This window comes from Taeniopygia guttata, chromosome 25 (genome assembly GCF_048771995.1).
Source record: "Taeniopygia guttata chromosome 25, bTaeGut7.mat, whole genome shotgun sequence".
NCBI lineage: Eukaryota > Metazoa > Chordata > Aves > Passeriformes > Estrildidae > Taeniopygia > Taeniopygia guttata.
Window position 1 is genome coordinate 4,538,974 of NC_133050.1, and position 23,318 is coordinate 4,562,291.

At 53.8% G+C, this 23,318-nt stretch overlaps 1 protein-coding gene and 1 long non-coding RNA gene across 3 annotated transcripts in view; one reads left to right on the plus strand and one right to left on the minus strand.

The window, feature by feature from the left end:
* Positions 1 to 9,933, minus strand: part of LOC140680617 (uncharacterized) — a 58,745-nt gene extending 48,812 nt beyond the window's left edge. Inside the window, exon 1 of the mRNA XM_072918594.1 lies at positions 9,007 to 9,933. Coding sequence (XP_072774695.1) covers positions 9,007 to 9,866 — 860 coding nt within the window. The 5' untranslated portion in view covers positions 9,867 to 9,933. The remainder of the gene's footprint in view (positions 1 to 9,006) is intronic.
* The window catches only part of LOC140680592 (uncharacterized), a 402,733-nt gene that overhangs the window by 82,203 nt on the left and 297,212 nt on the right, over positions 1 to 23,318 (plus strand). The gene's annotated exons all lie outside the window — the stretch shown is intronic.

Here is a 23,318-nt window from a genome sequence, read left to right on the forward strand (position 1 = left end):
AAGAGGAACACAACATTTCACCAGGGGATGGGATCAGATTATCTGTGAGCAGAAAAAGGAGGAGTTTGTGGAAAACTAAATGGCTCAAACTGCTGTTGGCAAAGAGATGACAAGGGAAAAGTGCTGAAAAAGATAACAAAGGAAATAGGAGAGCAGTTTATGTATTGGTCCAAACATGGAAAGGATGGGAATGGGACACGCTAATGTGGCTCCCCGGCAGAAGAGGGGTTAAACGAATGCTGCTTCTCCTCTTCTGTGCTGCAGCAACTCTCATCTTTTCACCATGCTCCACACCTTGGCAGTGCAGCTCATCCAGCAGCTGAGCCAGGGGATGCAGGTGGCAGCCAGGCCTCCTGATCCACAAACGGCTACAAAAGGACAGGGAATGAGGGCACCGAGAATAATCCCAAAACCAAAGAGCACCCGGGAAGAACAAAACAGAGTCAAGGAGTGAATCTGCCTGGAGAGAGAGCCAGGCACTTGTAGATAAGGAAGCTACGGAAGAAACCATCAGTTCCAATAAATGTCACAAATTGACCCAGACAGCTGCTCAAAGTCCCGCTACATTCTCAAACTTCGAGGAGAAGAACAAAGGCTTAACAGAGCCATGAATATCGGCTGGTATACAAAAGGAGGGTGCATATTAACGAGGACAGGCAGCAGGCGCATCGGGAAGTCTGAACCTTCCAAGGACCTCAGCCCGTGGGCAAAGGCAGAGGGAGATGCGGCCGGGAAAATGAGGATAAAAAGGAGGCTGCGAACTACAACCATGGCAGAGAGCGCACGGCAAATGCCCCACGGCCTCTCCCCCTGCTCGGCAATAAAGTCACTTTTACAGGACTCCTCGCTCTCCTCCGGCCACAGAAACCTCCGGCGACGGGAATTTCCCCGCACGCTCCCGGCCGCGGGGCAGCCCCCTCTGTCCTACCCACAGCAGCCGGGCCGAGCCAGCGCTGCTCCGGCAGCGGCTCCTGCCCAGGCCCCGGCGGGAAGGAGACCGCGGGCAGCCGCTCCCGCCGCGCCCTCAGCCCGGGGCCGGCACGGGCCGGACACGGCACCACCGAGCCGCCGCAGCCCCCTGCCGCCCCCTCCGCCCGCAGCCAGCCCCGAGCCCCCGCAGAACCCAGCGCGGCTCCCACCTGCGCCGGGGCCGCCTCCGAGCTCCGCCGACGCCGCCTCACCGCGCTCCGGCCGCTGCCGCCGCTCCCGGGCCCGCACAGACGCTCCCGGCGCCAATGGCGCCGCTGCCCGCCCACGGCCGCCCTCAGCCCGCCGCCGGGGCCGTGCTGCGCCCCGCTCCCACCAATCAGCGCGCCGCAACCGCGACTGACGGCACCAGCGGCCAATGGCAGCGAGCTGGGGGCGGGCTCTGCGCACGGCCCAGACTCGCCCCGCGCTCTCAGGGCCCCCCGCGCTGCGTGAGGGCAAAGCCGGAGATGAGCAACAGCCCCGGGACGGGCCCGGGCCCGAGGCGGGATTGAGCTACCCACACAAACAAACTTCTCCGCACCTCCCGCCACGGCTTTCCCGGCCCTGCGCCTTCCGTGCCTCCGGCTCTGCGGGAAGCCCGGGAGCCTCCCTTCTCCTGCCCCTCATTAGTGCATCGGTGCTTCGCTTTGATTTCCCCCAAAAAGGGAAACCCGCCCAAAGCCCTGTGGGTGAGCGGGGGAGGGGAGAGATTTCTGGCAGAAAACTCCAAAGACTCAGAGCAGGATGAGGAGAAGTCAGTGCAGAGCCTTAAATGCAGCTTTCCCCACGCCTCCCTGCTCCCAGCTGCACCTCCTCCCCCGGCAGGGCAGGAGACAGGGAATGGGGCCGTGCTCAGCTCATCCCCCGCGGCTTCTCCCTCTGCTCAGGGACAGGAGTCGTTCCCTGCTGCACCCTGCGCTCTCTCCCAGCCGAGACTTGTCCAGGAACTTCTCCGAGCCGAGTCCATCCCCTGGGGCACAGCCCCCTCCAAGTGCTGCAGCGTGGGTCACTGTGCCACGGGCTCGATCCTGCCAGGCCAGGCTGCTCCAGCGGGGCCCCTCTGCCCACGGGGTCACAGCCTCCTCTCAGGCATCCCCGAGCTCCAGCCTGGCTCCTCCAGGGGCTGCAGGGGGATCTCTGCATCCCCACGGACCTGCAGCGGGATCTCTGCATCCCCACGGACCTGCAGGGGGATCTCTGCATCGCCATGGACCTGCAGGGGGATCTCTGCATCCCCACGGACCTGCGGGGGGATCAGTGCAGCCCCATTGTAATATAAATTGTGGAATAATTCGTGATTATGTAAAATTTACATGAAGTCAGTTGTGCTAGTAGAAAAAGATTTTTAAAGTTTTAAAAGACCTGAAGACCCAGCCGGGAAAGACTGGGAACCACAGATGACAGAGAAAGAAAGACCTAATTTACAATTGAAAACACGTGTCTCCCTGCAGAGATGGGCACTTTCCGGGGATACTCCACCAGACGCCCAAGGTGAAAAATGCACATATGTTAGTTTGAATAGTAGTGCTGTATTAACATTTTAATAGTACTGTAAATGTAGTTGTGTAGTTAAATTGAAGCTTTAGTAGTTAAAATAGAAACTATGTATCTGGGTTTTCTTTTAAGGAATGACATACTCGCTTTGACATAACCATCACAGAACACCCAAATCTTCCAAAGAAGAGGAATTTATGGTTTTCTTGTCAGAAGAATCTAATTTCTTCAGGCCTTGCTCAGACTCGAAGACGCCATGGGGATTAAAGGAAACAGTTGGCATATAACAGACAGAGTTTCTTGTTTTAAATAGAATGTATGCATAACCATGAAGGATATATGAATATGCAATAGTGTAGTTTTAGGGGTGATTCCTTTGTTCACAAGGTATGCTTGTTGTGGCTTAAGTGCCCCAGAGCATCTGGACATCCTTAATTCTTTGCTTTTTATTGTCTTGTAATTGTCCTAACTCTAAATTTTTATTACTCTGATTGTTTTACTATTTTAATAACCATGTTATTATTATTAAAATTTTAAAAGCCAAGTGATTGGCGTTTTTCACAATTATGGTAGCAAAGGATGGTTTCTAACACCTCTCTGCCGGGGCCTTGGGAGAGTCAGGGTGAGGAAGAGGGTCCTGCCCTATTTAGGCAGCCTCGCTCTGTTCCCCTGGTGTGTGACCAGACACAGGTTATGATCTATGGGCAAAAGGAGACAATAAAACAAAGAAAAGGGAAAGCATTCCCTAAAACCACAGTAATTAGCCCCAAGACTAAAGTGTACAGGAAGAACCAAGACCCAAGGACAAAGGATAGGTGAGTATTTGTTGGGATGGGGCGGATAAGGGGGGAATGAATGTGTGTGACAGAAGCTGCTGGGTATCCCAGACTTGCCAAGTGATTGCTGTAGTCTCTCATGCTGCTTTTTGTCTTTTTCGTGTGAAAAACGGCCAGTAAAGAGACCAAGCGAGTGATAAAAAAGAGAGAATCCCTCCCAGAGAAACTGGGACTGGATCTTAGGAAGAAGAGGAACCCCGTGGAGTGCCGGATTGAGGGATAAGAGTGCCCAAGAGCATCCAGGATTCAAACCTGCTGGCTTGAGGGATTAACATTCCAAGAGCACTCAGGGTGTAGATAAGTAATGTAGACTGTTTGAAAGTAAAAAGTATCTTCTTGTTGTATGTGAGAGTTAGTGAAAAATAAAAGTGAGTAAATGTAGATGAATGGTAGTATATGTAATGTAGATTGTTTTTTATGAGCTTTTCTTTATCTCCTTGGAGAGAGTGTTAGAGTGTTTCCTGGCAGTCGAAAAGAGAGTATTGCAGAGAAAAATTCCTCACTTGCTGTCCTCCCCCTGCCCTCAACTCTATTCATATTTTGTCCATTCCCTCTTCAAAATACAGATTTGTAAAACTCATGCTCTGTGTCCTCAGATGGCCTTCCCAAATCAAACCTTGGCTTCGTTGCAAATTGCATTGCACTAACTAGCATTGCCTTAAATTTGTTTTGGTGCAGGCAGGGTCACTTTGGAAGTAAGTTGTTGTTTACTTTGTTCCTGCAACCTTTTCAAGCTTGTGAATGAAAAATTGTGATAGCAAAATAAGTCTTTATTTTTGCACTGTCAGCTGTGAGTGGCTGGTAGCCTTGGTGGAGGGTGCCGTGAATTACAGGCCTGCAGAACACGCATAAAAAAAGTAATTTACTTTGTAAGGAAGTTGAAAAAGGGGGGAGAGGTGATTGGCAGACTCACCTCTCCAGGATGTAGGACTTATGTTGGAAAGTGGACTGATATTGGAATGTGGCTGCTGAAATGTGAAGAGAGAAAAAGAAAGAGATAGAAAGGGAGAGAGAGAGAGAGAGAAAGAGAGCGAAGGGGAGAGCGAAATACACCCCCAAGGTCCCCTCAGCCACAGCTATCTGTAAGTTCTCCCCCATTCCTGCTAGGCAGAGTGACAACAAGGAGGGGGGGAAGTGGTGAAGGACAGAGTTAAACCCAAGGCTGTGAACAGGACCACCAGTAGATATAAGATCAAGGCAGAGATTGTGACTCTCACAAAGTGGTTTATTGTCTTAAGCAAGATTTCTTTTTTCTTTCTGCTTGCTGTTGTTAAGAAGAGAAGGCTTTTGTTGTGAAGACTAAAAGTCTGTAAGACTAAAACAGTTAAATGTTACCCAAAAAGTAAAAGGCAAGAGATGTGATACATCTCATGTTAAAATTGGCCTGGTCTTTTTTATTTAACTAATTATAGCTCACAGGAAGAAGAATTGGTCTCTGCAGCTATTAACACAGCTGGATACAAGAAGAAGAAGTGCCTGTAGAAAAAGAGTTTAGTTAAACTCAGAAAGTTTTAAAGAAAACTAATGGTAAAAGTTCATGCAGTATTGTTTTTCTTTTAACACTGTGCTATTAGGAAATCCGTTCCAGGTACCACTGAAGCAGCAATCCAAACCACGGAAAGAGGGTGAATTCATGCCAGCAAAACCAAAGGACTTGTGAAGAAACTTGAGGAAAGGACTATCACATCGAAACCGGGTGATACCAAATTGACTTCCAACCAGGACTGGGTGGTAATGGTTTGGGAAGACCCAAATGATCCAAGGCAGGTACAAAGAATAACACCTCACTGAGAAATAAGGCAAAGCTTGCATCACTGGTTCTAAGCCCGGCCTGAATAAACCCTGAGACGCCTCCAACACCTCCTTGGCAGAGGAACACTGCCACTTCAAACAGGAGGGTCGGGAGTGTTTCAGTCAAAGAGTTCTTATAGCCTGGCCTCAGCCTGTGGCTTGTACAGGGAAGAAGGGAAATTGCCATCAGTACTATACTGTCTACTTTATGTGATTCATCCTCATATTGGACATGCCAGCTGGGCTATAAATGAATGTTTAAATTATGAGAATAATTGGCATTGTAGTTCACAAAATCTATGTTCTTGTTGCAAGAGGTATCGAGTACTGAATCAATCCCCTATACAGAAAGAACTCAAAAACTGAAGTAATAACTTTGTTTTGTGGATGGATTATTAGTGCCTGTTGAGTGAGAGATACCTGAGGAATGGTGGGAAACCACAGTTAAGGAGTGTCGAAAAGGACTTGCCTAAAAAAATGAGTAAAAAGGAGTGACAAGGGAAACAGAGGGCAAGCCTGGACTGAGCACTGTACTCACCACCGAGAAGATCACACGTACCTGCTGTGGGAAGCAACCCCACAGGCAGGGGAGGTGGGGGTATAAGCCATGCCAGACCTCTGTCATTCCTGTTTCTGTCTCTCATTTGTTGTCTTTTCCCTTCTGAGATACCAGCAAGATCGTGTCCCAAATGCTACAGAAAGTATTACACTGAAAGGAACCAAAGTTCCTTTTTGTTACACACACCCATGTCAACAGCCACAGACCCACCCAAACTGAGTACCTGCAGGCAAAATGGGGAAAATATTGGATTACAAGGAATTTTGGAAAAAGTAGTAATACTTGGGGCATGGAATGTCCAAAAGGAGAGAGATGGATTTGTTTTACATTTGATCTTAGATATATAGTCCAAGATTCGGTAAAAAGGCAATTAGTAAACAAAAAGGTGAAACCAGCACAGCAATCTAGCCCTGTATTAACCCCAAATTATATACTGCATCGTATTATAGGACTCCAAGCAGTTATATATAAAAAAAGCTGCTCAGGCACTGAAATTAATACTGAGTCAGCAAAGCCAAACTATAACTGCAGTGTATTAAAATAGGTTGGCTTTACGCTATTTATTGGCTAAAGAGTGGGGTGTACAGATTGTTGAAAATAGATGGCAATGAGGGCGTCATCCTGGAAAAAACAAAGGATATCAGAAAAAAATTATGACCCTGGTATCAGTCCAAAAACAACCAAAGGGAAAATAATGTTAAAAACTAACAGGTGGGGTAATGTATTGAGAATGGGATGGTGGAAGAAATTAGGATTCTTCCTTTTATGTGTTACAAGTGATATTTCTTCTTTGTTTAATCCCATGTTTTATTTCATTACCAACAGAGTCCAAAGAATGCAAGAGGATAAGAAATATTGCTCAAGCCGAATGATTTATAAAGAAAAGGAGGAGAGATTGTGACAAATGCATATTTATAATTGGCTTTTCGCAAGTGTTACAATGAATATTATATGTGTCATGTTAGAAAGTTTATGCTGTTCCATAGGATCTCAATTCCATATAATCCCAGTCCAGTTTTTCCCAGTCTATAGGATCCCAGTTCCATATTTGATCCCAATCTCTAGTTGTTCCCTGTCCCTATTTGATCCCAGTCTGTATTTGATCCCAGTCCCTATTTTATCCCAGACTATATTTGATTCCAGTCCATATTTGATCCCAGTCCCTAGCTGAGCCCAGTCCATATTCTGAGGACGCTGGACTTCAGGACGCTTTGGGTGGATGGAGACGAGAGATCTCTGGAGGCTGCCCTTAGAATATCTGGTTTATTAGAGAGGGTGAAAGGCCCTGCTTGGAGTCACCAGACCTGACCCGTGGCAGGCCCGAGGGCGTGGGGGAAGGGAGAGGCAAGGGGTAGAGGGAGATAAGAGATAAGAGATGATCCCAAGAGGATGTTCCAGGAGAGGGGCAGTTCCAAGAGAAGGGAAGTTCCAAGAGAGCGTCTGGCTCCTCAGGGACTCCTTGTCAGGGGCTTCAAGGTGGGCTGGAACAAGAGTTGGGCCAATGGGGTCACAGACTCCTGATGCTTCAGGGGAGGGTTACAGGTGTGGGATGAACCGTACATTGGGGTGAGATCCAACATTCCATTTGACCCTTGGACCTACCTGTAGGTAAGGGCATTGTTCAACCAGAAGGGGGGATTGTCTTCATCCTGGCTGTGCGATTGTGTTCTACTTGTGCAGTAACTACGGTTTGGTATGTCACAACTTGTTACCATCTCAGTCTCTGTATTTTCTAAACCTTTTGCCAGGCAGTCATATTTATAAGGCTTTCCTATTTGAGCTTCCCCAACACATATGATCCCAGTCCATATGATCCCAGTCCATATCTGACCCCAGTCCCAATTTTATCCCAGTCTATATTTGATCCCAGTCCATAGGATCCCAATCCACATCTGATCCCAGTCTCTATTTGAACACAGTCCGTAGTTGATCCAAGTCTCCAGCTGATCCAAGTCCATATGATCTCAGTCCCAATTTGATCCCAGTCTGTAGGATCCCAGTCCCTATTTTATCCGAGTCCCTTGTTGATACCACTCCATAGGATCCCAGTCCATGTTTGATCCTTGTCTGTATTTGATCCCAGTTCAGTTCATTCCAGTCTGTAGGGCCCCAGTCCCTAATTTATCCCAGTCCTTAGCTGATCCTAGACCACAGGATCTCAGTGCATATTTGATCCCAATCTCTGGTTGATCCCAGTCTATATGGCCCTGCACACATTCCAGAGGTCTGGAGTTTCAGCTCCCTGCCAGGAAAAGACATTCCCTTTGGCCTCGAAGGCAAAGCTCTTGAGAAGGGGCTGAAAGCCAAGTGGAGCAAAATCCTACAGAGACATTTCACTGCTGGCCTCCATAACTTCAGCTCCTGAACTAAGAATTAAAATAATAATTGGGAAATAAAATAATTAAAATATCAGGGGTGGGTCATTGGGGGCAGAGGGGGCAATTAAATTAGAGGAGGATTCAATTAAATCAGGGAAGGATCTTTGGTGGTCCCTGAGGAAATTAAATTGGGGGAGGGTCTTTGGAGGTCCCCTGGCTCAAGGGAGACACAGAGAGAGAAACAGAACAGGTAAAGAGAGGTGGGAGGGAAAGGAGGACACAAACACAATCAGCCGAGAAGGTGGTGCCCTGAAAAACAGAACTGCCACGGACTGGAGATGAACGGCAAAGAAATCACTAAGTCTGAAAGTTTTATTTGCTATCAAATACATCCCAGCCACCCAGACCCACACAATCCCCATCCCACCGCTCCAAGTTGGGATACCACTTCTCCCGATCTCCTCCCAAACCCATCTCACCCTGGCAGCTGTGGATTCGAGTGAGTTTGGTGTGGGATTAAGTTTTTTTGTGGTAAGAACAAGCAATTTGAGGTGGGATTGAGCCTCTGTGGGTTAAAATTCATTTGTTTTCAGTGGGATGTGAGTGGTTTTGAGGTGAAAGATCGATCCCTCTTGGCTTTTGGAGTGCAGAGAGATTGAGAAGAGAAAAAAATGAAGGCCAACACAAAAGGAGAAGCAGCCAGGTGTGTTCCCAACATGGATGACAGGGAATGTGGGTCACCAGGGCTGTGCCCAATGTGGGTTCTCCAGTGGGGGATGGAGTTTAGCTCTTCTCGCACTCGGGGCACTCGCAGGGCTTCCCTTACCGGTGCCTCCGTTGGTGTCGGGTCAAGATAGAGCTCCGTGAGAATCTCTTCCCACACCGGGGACACTTGTAGGGCCTCTCCCCAGAGTGGATGCGCCGGTGCCTGGTGAGGTGGGAGTTCTGCCTGAATCCCTTCCCGCAGTCGGGGCAGCAGAAGGGCCTCTCCTCCGTGTGAACCCGATAGTGCTTGAGGAGACAGGAGCTGGTCTGAAACCCCTTCCCACACTTGGAACACTCGTAGGGCCTCTCCCCAGTGTGGATGCGGCGATGCTGGATGAGTTTTGAGTTTTCCCTGAATCCCTTCCCGCAGTCGGGGCAGCGGAAGGGCCTCTCCTCTGTGTGACTCCGCTCATGTACGAGGAGATGGAAGCTGGTCTGAAACCTCTTCCCACACTTGGAACACTCGTAGGGCCTCTCCCCGGTGTGGATCCTCTGGTGCATGATCAGGTGGGATCTCTGGCTGAAGCTCTTCCCACACTCAGAACACTCGTAGGGCCTCTCCCCAGTGTGGATGCGGCGATGCTGGATGAGTTTTGACTTTTCCCTGAATCCCTTCCTGCAGTCGGGGCAGCTGAAGGGCCTCTCCTCCCTGTGAACCCGATAGTGCAGGAGGAGACAGGAGCTCGTCTGAAACCTCTTCCCACACTCGGAACACTCGTAGGGTCTCTCCCCAGTGTGGATCCTCTGGTGCTTGATCAGGTGGGAGCTCCGGCTGAAGCTCTTCCCACACTCCTCACACTCGTAGGGTCTCTCCCCAGTGTGGGCCCTCTGGTGCACGATCAGGTGGGAGCTCCACCTGAAGCTCTTCCCACACTCCGAGCACTTGTGGGGCTTCTCCCCATCATGGAGCTGCTCAGGGACCCCCAGCTCCGAGCTCTGGCTCCATCTCCGGCCGCCTCCCCGGCCCAGGGTGGGTCTTTCCCCCTCAGATCCCCGCGATCTGTGTTTGCAGCCCCTCCTCGTGCGGGATCTCCGGGGCTTTTCCTCCCCGTCGGGTTCCTGCGCCCTGGAGCCGCTCAAAACGGCCTCTTCCACCAGGTTCTGCCGCGGGGATTTGTCCTCCCTGCTCTCCATCCTCAGCTCCTGCTCTGGGGGAGGAAGGACAAGGAGAGGCTGTTCCTCTTCCTCGCAGCCTCCCAGGGGCTGGGAATGGGAAATCCTGGTTTGGGGAAAACAAGGGATGAGCACGTTGAGTTTGAATCTCCCACTGTCCCAGTCCATCCCTAGAAGTCCCTGGCCACCTGGACTCCATAAAAACCTCCCGAACACCGAGATCCAGCCCTGAAAAAGCCTCCCAGGAGTTCCCCGTCCCTGCTCCCTCCCCTTTGCTGTTCGGGGCTCCCCCCTGTCCCAGCTGCTGGGGTCACGCTTGCATTGGGGGTCCCCCTTCTCCTCGCTGCCCGCCCTCCCCAGGCTGCCGGGAGTCCCAGCAATCCCAAAAGCTCCCCCCTCTTGGCTCTCCCCATTGAGGGGTGCCGGGGCTGTTTGGGCTCCCGGGCTCCCTTCTCCCCTTCTTCCCTGCTCTGGGCTGCCGGAGCTCCAAGGAGTCCCCCCAAGGGGCCTTTTCCGCTCCGCTTCGCAGTTCTTCCTTCTCCAAACATCCCCCCAAAAAAACCCAACCCAAGCACCCCCCAGGAGACCTGGCCCGAGCTCCCCCTCCCCGCTCACCTGCGGGATGGGGGGCGATGATCCCACAGGTGGGGGCTGCGAATTTAGGCAGGGCTGACCGCGTGATTCCCTCTGCTCTGCTCGATCCGTCTTTCAACCTCTTCTTCCTCTTCCTGCCGCCCCTCCTCTTCCATCCCCCCTCCTTCTCCTCCTCCTCCTCCCTAAGCCCACCTCCCGCTCCTCCTCCATCCCTGCCCTTCTCTCCCTGCCCTTCCTTCCCCCTCCTCCTGCTCTCTAACCCCACCGCCTTCTGCTCCTTCATCCCTCATCTTCCATCGCTCCTCCTCCTCCTCCTGTGTCCCGTCCCCTCCTGCCTGTCCTCCTTTATCCCTTCCCTTCCATCCCCCCTCCTCCTCCTCCTCCTGCCCCTCGCTATCCCCACCTCCTTCTCCTCTTCCATCCCTCCCCTACCATCCCCCCTCCTCCTCCTCCTCCCCATCCCCACCTCCCGCTCCTCCTCCATCCCTGCCCTTCCCTCCCTCCTCCTCCTCCCCCAGCAGCAGCGACACCCTCGGTTCCCGTTCCCGCAGCCCCGGCAGCCCGCGGCAGGAGCGGGGATGGAGCCGGGACAGGTCGGGATGGGCAGCGCGGGGCTCTCGGCTGCTCCCAGCCGCTGTTCCAGGGGGGAACCCGCCCCGGGCCAAAGGAGAGGCAAACTGGGGAAACTGGGGGCTGCACATCCAAACTGGGGCTGCCTGGGGACCCTGCCTGGGCACTGCCGGCCCTTGGGGCTCCTCTCAGGAGATCATGAGGGGGGAATGCAGAGAGGGCTCGGGGATGCCAGGAGTGGCAGCATTGGGAAGGACTGGTTTGTACTGGGATTGTACTGGAATCATACTGGGAGCAGCTGGGCCCATGCCAGGGCAGACTGCAGTCACCCCGAGGGAGACTGGGGTCGTACTGGGATCATACTGACACAGAGTAGGAGCCTACAGGGGCCAACTGAGACCATGGTGGGGGCAAATGGGATATACTGGGAGTGACTGGGAGCATGATGAGGGTGACTGGGAGCAGCTGTGAGCAACTGGGATCATGCTAGGAGCAACTGGGAGGAACTGGGAGTCACTGGGTGCCTGCTGGGGATGACTGGAAACGACTGGGCTTATACTGGGATCATGCTGGAGGTGACTGGGATCATACTGGCAGTGAGTGCCACGACACTGAGGCTGACTGGGAGCAGTTGTGAGCAAATGGGATCGCGCTGGAAGGAACTGGGAGTGAGTGGGAATATGCTGGGAGGAACGGGGGGACAGTGTGAGAGACTGGGAGGGACAGTGAGGGTGAAAGGGGCAACTGGAACCATGTGGAGCACAACTGGTTCATATTGGCACTGACTGGGAGCACACTGGCGTCATCTCTGGATCATACTGGGAGGGACTGGACTAATACTGGGAGTGTCTGAGAGTGACTGGGAACACACCATGCACAGCATCCCTGTACTGGGGGTGACTGGGAGCAACTTGGAGCACTCTGGGAGCAAATGGCATCATTCTGGGATTGACTGGGTTGATGTAGCTGGAGGCAACTGGGACCATACTGCGAGTGATTGGAAGTTACTGGGATTATACTGGGACCATGGAATCATACTGGGATTGACTGGGAGTGGCTGTGAACAACTGGAATCATGCTGAAAGTAACTGGGAGGAAGTGGGAGGGACTGGGAGCATGCTGGGAGTGACTGGGATATACTGGGAGAGACTGGGAGTCATAGGGATCATACTGGTGGTTACTGGGGTCATGTTGGCATTGACAGGGAGCAGCTGGGATCACACTGGGGCGCACTGGCATCATACTGGGAGTGACTGGGATCATACTGGGATTACAGTGGGTGCCAAGGGACCCTGACTGGGGGTTACTGGGAGCTGCCAGGCCCATGCTGGGAGCCAAATGCACACACCCTGAGAGCAACTGGGAGCAACTGGGAATGACAGGAGTCATGCAGGTGACAACTGGGATGTACTGGCAGTGACTGGGATAAAACTGGGGGTAGCTGAACCATGCTGAGGTAACTGGGAGTGCCTGGCAAAGACACTGGGAATGTTCCAGGCAACTGGGATGTACTGGGAGTACCTAAGAACATGCAGGTGGTGACTGGGACCACACTGGGAGCCACTGGGAATGTGCTGGGGGCAACTGGGACCATGCTGGGGGCAAGTGTGAGTGACTGGGGCCCTGCTGGGGGAGACTGGGATCATACTGGACTCATATTGGGATCATACTGGGAGTGACTGGGACTATACTAGGAGCAACTGGGAGAAGTGGGAACACACTGGAGAAAAGTGGGAGCAACTGGGACTTGCTGGGGGCAAATAGCGTCATAATGGGGAATGACTGAGAATGACTGGGCTCATACTGGGAGAAACAGGGATCCTGCAGGGAGTGAGGGGAAGTGACCAGGGTGATACTGGGACTGACTGGGCTCATCCTGGGAGTGCCCAGGAAACTGGAAGCACACAGGGGTAGGAACTGGGCACCTGCTGGGAGCAGCCCCTGGCGGCCCCGGTACCCCCGAACCCCTTTCCCGGCCATGCCGCCCCTCCAGCCCCAGCACCCCCATTGCCGGGTGCCGGCACTGCCAGGGGTCCCCCCTCTCGGGGTCCCCGCTGGGGCTCCTGGGGCTCTCCTCTCTCTGCGCTCCCGCCCAGGGAAGCCGCGGCTCTCCCGGGGCTCCCCAAATCCGGGGTCCCCCCGCCGCTCCCGCCGCTCCCGCGCGGTCCCCACGCGGCCCCGGCAGAGCTCGGAGGGCCCGGCCGGGAAGCCCAACCCGCACCGCGGGGGGACCCGCATCCCCCCGGCCCCGCCGGGGCTCTGCCGCCACCCGCACCGGGACCCCCCAAAAACACCTCCCGGGGACCCCCGATGTCCCCGAGGGCAGCTGCGGCTCGGCCTTGGAGCCCCGCCAGCTCCAAACATCCCCCCAAAAACCCCAAACCCAGGGAGCCCCGGGATATTTGGGGCCAGCTCCCCCTGCCCGGGCACCTGCGGGATGGGGGCGACGCTCCCGGGGTGCTGCGAGTTCAGGCAGAGCCGGAGCCCCGCGGTTCATCCTCCCCGCTCCTCCTGCTGCTCCCGCTGCCGCTCCGCCTCTTCCTCCCTCCTCCTCCTCCTCCCCGCAGCCGCGGGAGGGGCGGGGATGGAGCCGGGACAGGTCGGAACGCAGAGAGGGGTGGGGGGATGCCAGGAGTGACTGGGCTGTACTGGGATCATACTGGGAGCAGCTCCTGGGTGACTGATCCTACTGGGATCATACTGGGATCATACTGGGAGTGAGGAGGAGCAGCGCGGTGGCTCCAGCGCTGGGGCTGGGGGCGCTCCTGGCGGGCGAGGGGGGAGTGGGACCCCGGCACCGGGACCCTGAATCGCCATTGCCGGCACCGGGACCCCCCCTGCTCCCCTTATCCTGCACAGGGACCCCCCTGAATCCCCTATTTCCGGACATCAGGGCCCTCTGCTCCCCTTTTCCCTGCTCCCAGCCTCCACACTTGCTGTGTGCCTGAACCTGGAACGCCTTGGAACACCTTGGACCCCCATTCCTGCCTTTCCCAGCCCCCAGCCCCACCTTTGTGCAAAGCCAGAGACCCTCTGAACTCCCCCTTCCCAAACACCCCGGGTGTCCCCACCCTGGTACCCCTTTTTGGGAAACCCTGGACTCCCCTTTCCTGGGCTCAAGGACCCCTGGAACTCCCTTCTACCTCTCCATCCCTGCCCCCCCACTTCCGTGACCCTGAGACCCCCCTGCACCCCCATTCCTGAGAACCAAGACACCCTTTTACCCCTTTGCCCGGCACTGAGACCCCGCAGCACCCCCTTATCCGCCACCAACACAACCTGTTCCCATCCCACACCTCTCCCAGCCCCCAGCCCCACTCTTTTCCCTGACCTGGGACCCCTGGGCCCCCATTCCTGCCTTTCCCAGCCCCTAGCCCCTCCTTTCCTCATGTTCAGGAGCCCTGGCACCCCCTTTCCTGGGCACAGGATTCCCTGGACACCCCATCCCAGCTCTCCCAGTCCCTGCACCCCCTTTCCTTGGCTCTCAGCCCCTGAACCTCCTTCCCAGCTCTGCCAGCTATTCATGTCCCCCTTTCCTTGGCCTGTGGACACCCCTGGATCCCCAAACTCTCACTTTCAGCTCCCTCAGCTCCCCCAAATCTCTGTGTCCCCCCAGTTCTCCACTCCCTGCAGTTCCTGGAAGTGGTGTTGTCAGAGCCCGGCCCGGGGGTCCCCCAGTCCTTGATTGTGGGGACGTGGACGGGACCCCCTGCGAGCGCTGCGGCAGCGAGTGGGGCTGGATGGAGGCACAGACACCGGGGATGGGGGCGGGAGCTGAGCTGGGATATTGGGATAGCCAGAGCTGGGATATTGGGACAGCCAGAGCTGGGATATTGGGATAGCCAGAGCTGGGATATTGGGATAGCCAGAGCTGGGATATTGGGATAGCCAGAGCTGGGATATTGGGATAGCCAGAGCTGGGACATTGGGACAGCCAGAGCTGGGATATTGGGATAGCCAGAGCCGGGATATTGGGACAGCCAGAGCTGGGATATTGGGATAACCAGAGCTGGGATATTGGGACAGCCAGAGCTGGGATATTGGGATAGCCAGAGCTGGGATATTGGGATAGCCAGAGCTGGGATATTGGGACAGCCAGAGCTGGGATATTGGGATAACCAGAGCTGGGATATTGGGACAGCCAGAGCTGGGATATTGGGATAGCCAGAGCTGGGATATTGGGATAGCCAGAGCCGGGATATTGGGACAGCCAGACCCTGCTCAAGGACAGGAACCGGCCCGTGGCTGACAGTGACCTGGAGACGGGGCCGGTACAACCAGAGCAGGGGCAGTGGGGGGAGCCAAGGGCTGGGCTGGGATCTGTGGGAATGGAGGACTCTGAGGGGCTGGGATGGGATCTCTGGGGATGGGGGGGATCTGTGGGGCTGGGATGGGAATCCAGGGAGCTCCAAGGGGCTCCCTGGGGCTGGGACACGACTCCATGGGTCTGTTCTCTCCTCATTCCCAGGTCTCCACACAGTGCAGGGGGTTTCCAGCTGTGACCTCCTGTCCGTGGAGCATCCATGGATCCCACCAGTACGGCTATGAGGGCTGGGATTTCATCTCCTTCCAGCTGGGATCCGGGAGCTTTGCAGTGTCCAACGGTGCCACCTGGATCACCCAGAGGTGCTGGGAATCCAGAGGGATCACGGTGGAGCAGATGAAGCATTACCTGGGACACACCTGTGTGGAAAGGCCCCCAAAATACATCAGATATGGTCGGGAGGCTCTGGAGCACAAAGGTGGGTGTGGGAAGGGAAGGGCAATTCCTATGGGAATGGGGGATTCAGGAATGGGGGACTTGGGAATGCAGGAATTGCCATGGAATTTCCATGGCCAGATCTCACTCTCATCCCAGTCAGGTGAGAATTCCATGGATGGACCCCCCCTAACCCACTGCCGTGGGAATTCCATGGGGAAATGATCGGAATTGATGACCATTGCAATGAGAGCAGTGCAATGAGAAGTAATCCCTGCTGGGATTCCATGGGACATTGATCCCAATCCTTTGCCCAGGCTGGCTCTGCTGTGCCCGTGGCAGCACCAGGGGAGTGCCCTGTCCCTGCCCTGAGCCCAGCAGGAGCCTTTCCTTGGGTGTTCCGTGCCCTGCCCGGGGCAGGAGGGCACTGCCGGAGCGGCTTTGGTGGCCCCGGGCACCCGGCTGGGCTGCAGCCACTGCAGGGGCTCCTGGGGAATGTTCCAGAGCAGAGCTGAGAGCAAACAGCAGTTTCTGGAGGGGATTCTGCCCCTGGGCCTGTGCTGGGAGCCCAAGGGCAACAGCCCAAAGTGCTGGGGCTCAGTGTCCCTTGGCCAGGCCGTGTTCCCTGGCTGTGCCCTGTCCCTGTCTTCTGCCCCTCAGCTGTCCCCTGTCCCTGTCCCCTGTCCCTCAGCTCTGTGGGGCCAGGAGTGGCAGCAGGACCCGGGGCAGCCCTGGGGGAGAACAACCCTGAGCCCCAGCTGGGTCAGTTCCCCCAGCTCCCCCCAGGCCACTCCCAGCATGGGCCCTGTGGCTCCCAGTCACCCCAGTATGGTCCCACTCACTTCCAGTTACACTCAGTGTGATCCCAGTATCATCCTGGTCACTCCCAGTGTGATCCCAGCATGATCCCAGCATGTTCCCAGGTGTTCCCATTCACCCCTATAATAGTTCCAGGCACTCCCAGTATGGTTCCAGTCCTTCCCAGTATGATCCCAGTATGAACCCAGTCACTCTCATTATGGTACCATTTGCTCCCAGTAAGGTCCCAGTCACTCCAAGTCAGCCAGTATGATTCCAGTCACTCCCAGTATGATTCCAGTCACTCCCAGACAGTCCCAGTATTATTGCAGTAACTTCCTTTATGGTTCCTCTGTGATCCCAGTCACTCCTGGTTAATGCAGCCTGGGGTCCCAGGGGTCCATCTGGCCCCCGGGCTGCCGCTGCCGTGGGTGTCCGGATAGCGCTGCGCTGTCAGGCTCAGCCTGTCTGGGTCCCTCGGCTCAGCTCCCAGCCACAGGCAACTTAGCGAGCACCTCTGGAGTGATTTCAGCTCTGTGAGTTCAGCTCTCAGTGATTTCGCTCTGTGCTCGCAAGTGCCTCTGGCAGACACACAGGGACAGAGAGAGGAAAAGGCTGTATGCGGTTCCACAGCGATGTCCTTTATTGCCAGCTCCTCTGAAGGGATGCAGTGACAGTTCTTCTGCCAAACTGGGCAGAAATGGGTGTTTATATGGGGTACTGGGGTGTTGGAAATTGTCCAGTTGCCAGGTTTGAGGAGAATACACCAATAGCCTTACAGAGAGATAAGAAGGGTCTGAATGCAGAAGAGGGGCTTCTTTGGTCCAGTCACCGTGACTTAGGCATTTCTTATCTTAGGTGAGTGACCGCCAGGGAGGCCTTGCAGGGCCTCTGACTGCTGCAGTGGCACTGCAGAACCTCATGGAACCGTGGGTCAGTTGTGACAATGTGGGTCCAAGGACACCATGGTGGCACTACAGAACCACAGGGAACCAAGGGGCCGGTGTGACACTGTGCTGCCTCATGGAATCAAGGAGACCATTGTGAACTCAGAGACCCCAAGGAACCAAGGGTCCATGGTGACCTTGTGCAGCCGCAGTGTCACAGAGGAGCCGCTGTGACACAGCGAGGGCACACGGAGCCCAGGGGCCATTGTGACACATCAGGGCTCTGTGGAACCACAAAGCCACTGTGACATTGCAAGGGCTCATGGAAGCACGGGGCCACTGTGACACTGCAGAAGCAAGGGGAACATTGTGACACTCCAGGGCCTCATGGAACCAAGGAGACCATTGTGACACTGTGGGGTCCATGGAACCAAGGGAACATGGAACAGGTCTGGCTGGCTGGGCCTCCTGGGGACCACCTGACCACCTTGACATGTTGAGGGCTCCTTCTCATCTGCCCCTGAAGCCCTGGGGCTCTGGGCTTTTCTTCCTATGGGAGAGAACTGTCTTTCTCCTCCAGGGTTCTATGGCCAAAATTGGGATTTCTCTTCCAAAACTCCGTACATCCAAGGAATGCTCCCAAGTGAAAGCTGCCAGGACAGACAGGTCTGGGTACCCTTGGCCTCTTGAGAGCTGCCTCTCATCTGCTTTTGAAACACTGGGGCTTGGTGCTTTCCTTCCAATGTAAATAGTTGTCCTTCTCAAGGTGTCCGTGGTCAAAATTGAGATTCCTCCTCCCAAATTCCATGTATCAATAAATTCCTCCATTATAAAACCTGCCAGGAAGAACAGGTCTTGTTGGCTGAGCCTCCCAGGAGCCACCTCTTTCTTTTTCTGCCTTTGAAACACATGGGCTCTGTGCTTTCCTTCCTATGGAAAAGAACCGTCCCTCTTATCTATGCAGAAATGGCCAAAATTTGGGTTCCATCTCCCAGGTTCCCTATATCCAAGGGTTGCTTTCAGACAAAAGCTACCAGGGCAAAGAGGTCTGGCTGGCCTAGACCTGGTCTGCTCCTGAAATACTGGTGTTCCGTGCTTTCCTTCCTTTGGAAAAAGCCATCCTTCTCCTCCAAATGTCCATGTCTGAAATTGGGATTCCACCTCTAAAATTCCCTATAGCCAAGGGTTGCTCCCAGCCAAAATCTGCCAGTACCATCAAGCCTGGCTGGCCTTGGCCTCTGGTGGCTGCCCCTGCCACACTGGGGCTCGGTTCTTTCCTTCCCATGGAGATCACTGTGACACTGTGGGCACCTCATGGAACCAAGGGGATCATTGTGGCACCACTGGAGCCCATGGAACCAAGGGGCCATGGTGACACCGTGGGGCTTCATGGACCCAGAGACCATTATGACTCTGTGGGGCCTGATGGAACCATGGAGACCATTTTGACCCTTCAGGGCCTGGTGTCACCAAGGGGGCATTGTGACATGTCAGGGCCTTTTGGAAGCGAGGGACCATTGGGACACTGTGGGGCCCCATGGAACCAAGGGAATATGGAACAGGTCTGGCTGGCTTGGCCTGCCAGGGGCCACCTGACAGGTCTGGCTGATATTAGAATGCCAAGGGCTGCTTCTCATCAGCTCCTGGAGCACAGGGGGTCTTGTGCTTTCCTTTCTATGGAAAAAAACATTTCCTCTTTTCAGATGCTCATTGCCAAAACTGATATTCTCCCTAAAAAATTCCTATATGCAAGGGTATCTCTCAGAACAAAATCTGGCAGCTCTGGTTGGCCTCTGGTGGTCACCTCTCATCCCTCCAGGAAACATTGGCACTCTCTTCCTTCATTCCTGTGGAAAAGAACTGGCTTTCATGTCCAGGGCCCATGGCCAAAATTAGAATTTGGCCTCCCAATTTCCGTATATCCAAGGATTGCTCCCAGACAAAAGTAGCCAGGACAGACAGGTCAGGCTGGTCCTGTCCTCTGGTGTTTTTCTTAGACTCTGAGCTGAATGTTTTCATTTGAAAACACCTTGGAGAGGGCCCAGAGATCTCCCAATGAGGGGTTCTGAGGCCTCAGGCACATGACCACTACATATGGACAAAGGAGCTCTGTGCTCTGTGCTGCTGTGGTGGTTTTCCATCATGGAAGTGATGTCCTGAGAGAAGCTTCTAGAAGTTTCCTCTTTGACAAAAAAACAATCAGTAATTAGCTTTGAGAATTGACAATCTGTTAAACCACTAAGGAAACTGCCCACACCCCTGCCGGGCAGGGCAGGGGAGGCCGCGGGGCCGAGGCCGGGCCGTGGCTGCGGGTGCTGACATCTGGCACTGCCGAGCCCTGCCCCGCCGCCAGCCCGGGCCCAGCCGGGATCCGCCGGGCCCCAGGAGCAGCCCCGGGCCGGGCCGGCTCGGCCGAGGCTCTGCCGCCCTTGGGCTTCGCCCGCAGCCAGCGGGCAGGGGAGGAGAAGCCATCGGCCCCGGCCGTGCTGCTGCTGGGCTCTGGCCTGGCTGCTGAGATCCTGGCCCTGCCCCAGCGCGGCCCAGCCTGACACAGCCCCAGCGCAGCCGCTGCAGAAACCTCCATGGGAAAACAGCTCCGGCCGCAAGGACCGAGCCCGGCCGGGCTCACGGAACCATCTGCAGCCCCGGGCAGATATTGACTCTGCCAGTGCTGCCATCCTCCCTCCAGTGAGAGAAAAGGACACAGGGCAGGCACACAGAGGAGCAACATGAACCCACTGAGGTCAGTGAAGAGGAAGTTGAGTCCCACATGGGAGGGATGAGGAGATGCCCCCTTGATCTTGGGGCTGACATCCTCTGCTAAGCTATGGAGAAGGATGTCATTGATACATCAGATTCTCTTTTTCCCTATAACGCTTTGAAAAGAATGGGGAGATGACTTGTTCAGCAAAGGCCTCCATGCTAAAGCAAGCAAATATTGCAATAGCTGTGATCCCATGAGAAGTTTGAAAAGAAAGACTGATGAGGCCCTGAGCCCTCAGGGAGAGAACACATCTGTTCCCAGAGATGAAGATGATTTCAGAAATACGTGAAGTGAACCTTTGCTCTTAAACAGCTCATCTTGAAACTAATACCCAATAAGTTGACATGGCCCATAAAAACAGCTGTGGGAAAAGCTGTGAAAAAATGGGAGGGACTTGGCAATTCCAGAGTTTTATGGGCAACTGCTATTTGTGGAAGTGAAAAACCATGATATAACTTCTTTATTATGGATAAGTCTCCAAACATTAACAAGAGGAACTTTTCTCCCTGTTAGCTGACAGAAAGTTTTACGTTTGGTCTCTTTACATTGTCAGTTTGTATGGAGAGGGGAAGTGTTCTGAAAGTTTTGTTCTGATTCTTATTACTCCTCCTTTTAGTTACCGTTAATAAACTTTTCTTAACAAAACTTTTCTTTTAAAGTTCTGAGCCTACTTTGCCTTTCTCCTAATCGTATCTCAGAGCATTAAATGAGTAAGCGTATTCTAGTGAGTACACTGGTAATTAAGCAACACTGAACCCACCACACTAATTAATGCATTGGCTCAGAAATCTCAAATTGATGAACCAAAACCACTACAGAAACTTCCTGATGAACTGCACGAGAGCAGAGGGAAATCAAGGCAGAGCCATGGTATGTCAGGACTTGTTGATCCTAATGAGCCCCGTGGTGCATTTGGAGCTGAGCCCTGGAACCTCAGGGCCTGAGAGGAGATTGCACAAACCTTTCCAAGAGTCAAAGTCAAACGAAAAATACCCAAAGTGTCTCAAGGCATTAATGGGTCCCACTGAGGTCCATCCCCAACACAGGCTCCTCATGGACTCCTTGGAGGAGAGAACTGGAGGCCAGGATGGCACAAAAACCTCTCAGATACACTCAGTGTGGAAAGGAGAATCCAAAGTACCTTAAAAACTTTGAGTATCTCAAAGCATTAATGAGCCCCACTGAGTGTTGTTCCTGACAAAGTCTCTCCAGGGACTAATTACAGCAGATAATTGGAGGCCAGGATTGCACAAATCTCTCAGAGACTCCAAGGCAAAAGCAAAAGCCAAAGTCCTTTGAAGAACCTGCAGTCCCTGGGAGCATGAAGGAGCCCCCAGGGCCATTCCTGACCAAGGCTCCCCAGGGACTCCTTCCAGCAGATCCTTGAGGCCACTGGGATGTGGGCTAGGGGGGGATGCTGAGGGCAGGACCAGGGGGTGGCAGTGCCCAGCCTGGCTGGGGCTGTGCCAGGAGGCCCCAGGGCCTCAGGACAAGGTGTCTCCTGACAGCCCTTGGTGGCACAGACCCTGCTGTGCCCCAGGGCACCAAGACTTGGCTTCTCTTTGTCCCCACCTGTCATCAGTGCCTCCAGTTCTCTGCTCTGCCTGGGGCCTGGGGACACTTTCTCAGTCGTGTCCCTCAGTGGGACCCATTAAAAGTCCAAGAAACTTTGGAGTTGGATTCTGACTTGGAGTTCTGGAGAGGTTTCTGCAGCTCCCTCTCAGGGCCTGATGTTCAGGGCCTGAGCACAAAGCCCCAGAGGGTCATTAAAGTCCTTGTGCTGTGTCTGTGCTGCTGAGCTGGGCTGGGCTCCTGGCACAGAGGGTGATCCTGGTAACCAAGCAGAGCTTCAAAAGCACATTTCTCTTGCTGAGCAGCTCTTCTCCCAGCCCAGCAGGGCTGGGGCACTGCCTGCAGCCAGCCCGGGCACAGCACAGAGGCACAGAGAGCTTCAATCAGTCAGGGCTGGGAAGGGGCTGAGAAGTGCCTGGGGCAGAATCACTGCCAGCCCTTGGCACAGGAACCTCTGGCTGCAGGACAATGCAGCTGCAGCTCCTGGAGAGATCTCCTAAAGCTGGAACATCCCAATGCCCACAGACCCTGTGAGTGCATTCTCTGCTCATCTCCTGTGCAGAGCAGCCAGGGGTGCCCAGGGCTGTCCTGCAGAGCAGGGTCCTGCAGCCCAGGGCGCTGTGCTGGGCCAGGACTCTGCTGCCTGCCAGGGACAGCTCTCAGCCGGCCCTGGAGCTGCTCCCAGCGCTGGCCAGGAGCTGTGGGGGGAAGGAGCCACCCTGAGCAGGGCAGGTGCTGCTGCTGAGAGGGGCTGGGTGGGGCAGGGCTGCTCCCAGCTCCAGACCAGCCTGGGCACAGCTCCGGAGGGCACTTCCCAAAGAAGGTAAGCCTGGGATTGCTGTAAAGATCAGTAGATTTCCTGAGAGTGTTTTCAATTTCCTGCTTGGTGCTGGATGGGAATGTTGGGGTGATGACAAAAATAATTTTGCTTTTTATACATTTTTCATATATCCGTAGCTCCATAAATTACTATTATGTAATTATAAATTTATAATCCTTACCTAACTCTATTAAACTCTTAATTAACTCTACTTAACTACTATTATATACTTAATGTAATTATAATCCTTAATTAACTCTAATATATTTCCTTAATTTCTCTTAGATTTTAGAACAATAACCTGTCTAAATACATTTTTTAAATGCTATATAGTCTTATTATCAGGGAAAGAGCCCACAAGAAGACCATTTTGGTTTTTACATGTGAGCAGTGATAAGAAAATCTGGGGCAAAGAAGCCCTTGCACCTACTCCAATGGTTTGAGCCAGAGGTGTGTAACTGAGGCAACTGAAACTCCTATTGGGTGTCCCTGTTAAATATCCTAATTAATTAACCTTAATGAATTGTTGAAATCAGGGGCTGGGTGTGCCCCATCCCCTCTGGGACACCTGGAGCTTCCAGTAAAGGTCTGGTTTTTACTTTATTGTTCTAACACTGTTGCAAGGGCTTTTTTTCTCTTTTGATTATAGAAAACAGGGGGATGAGAGAAACAGAACAGGAATTGCAATCCCAGAATCACAGAACATTCTGAGTTGAAAGGGACACACAGGATCATCAAAGGAATGTTTGAACATTTACAGAGTGTCCAG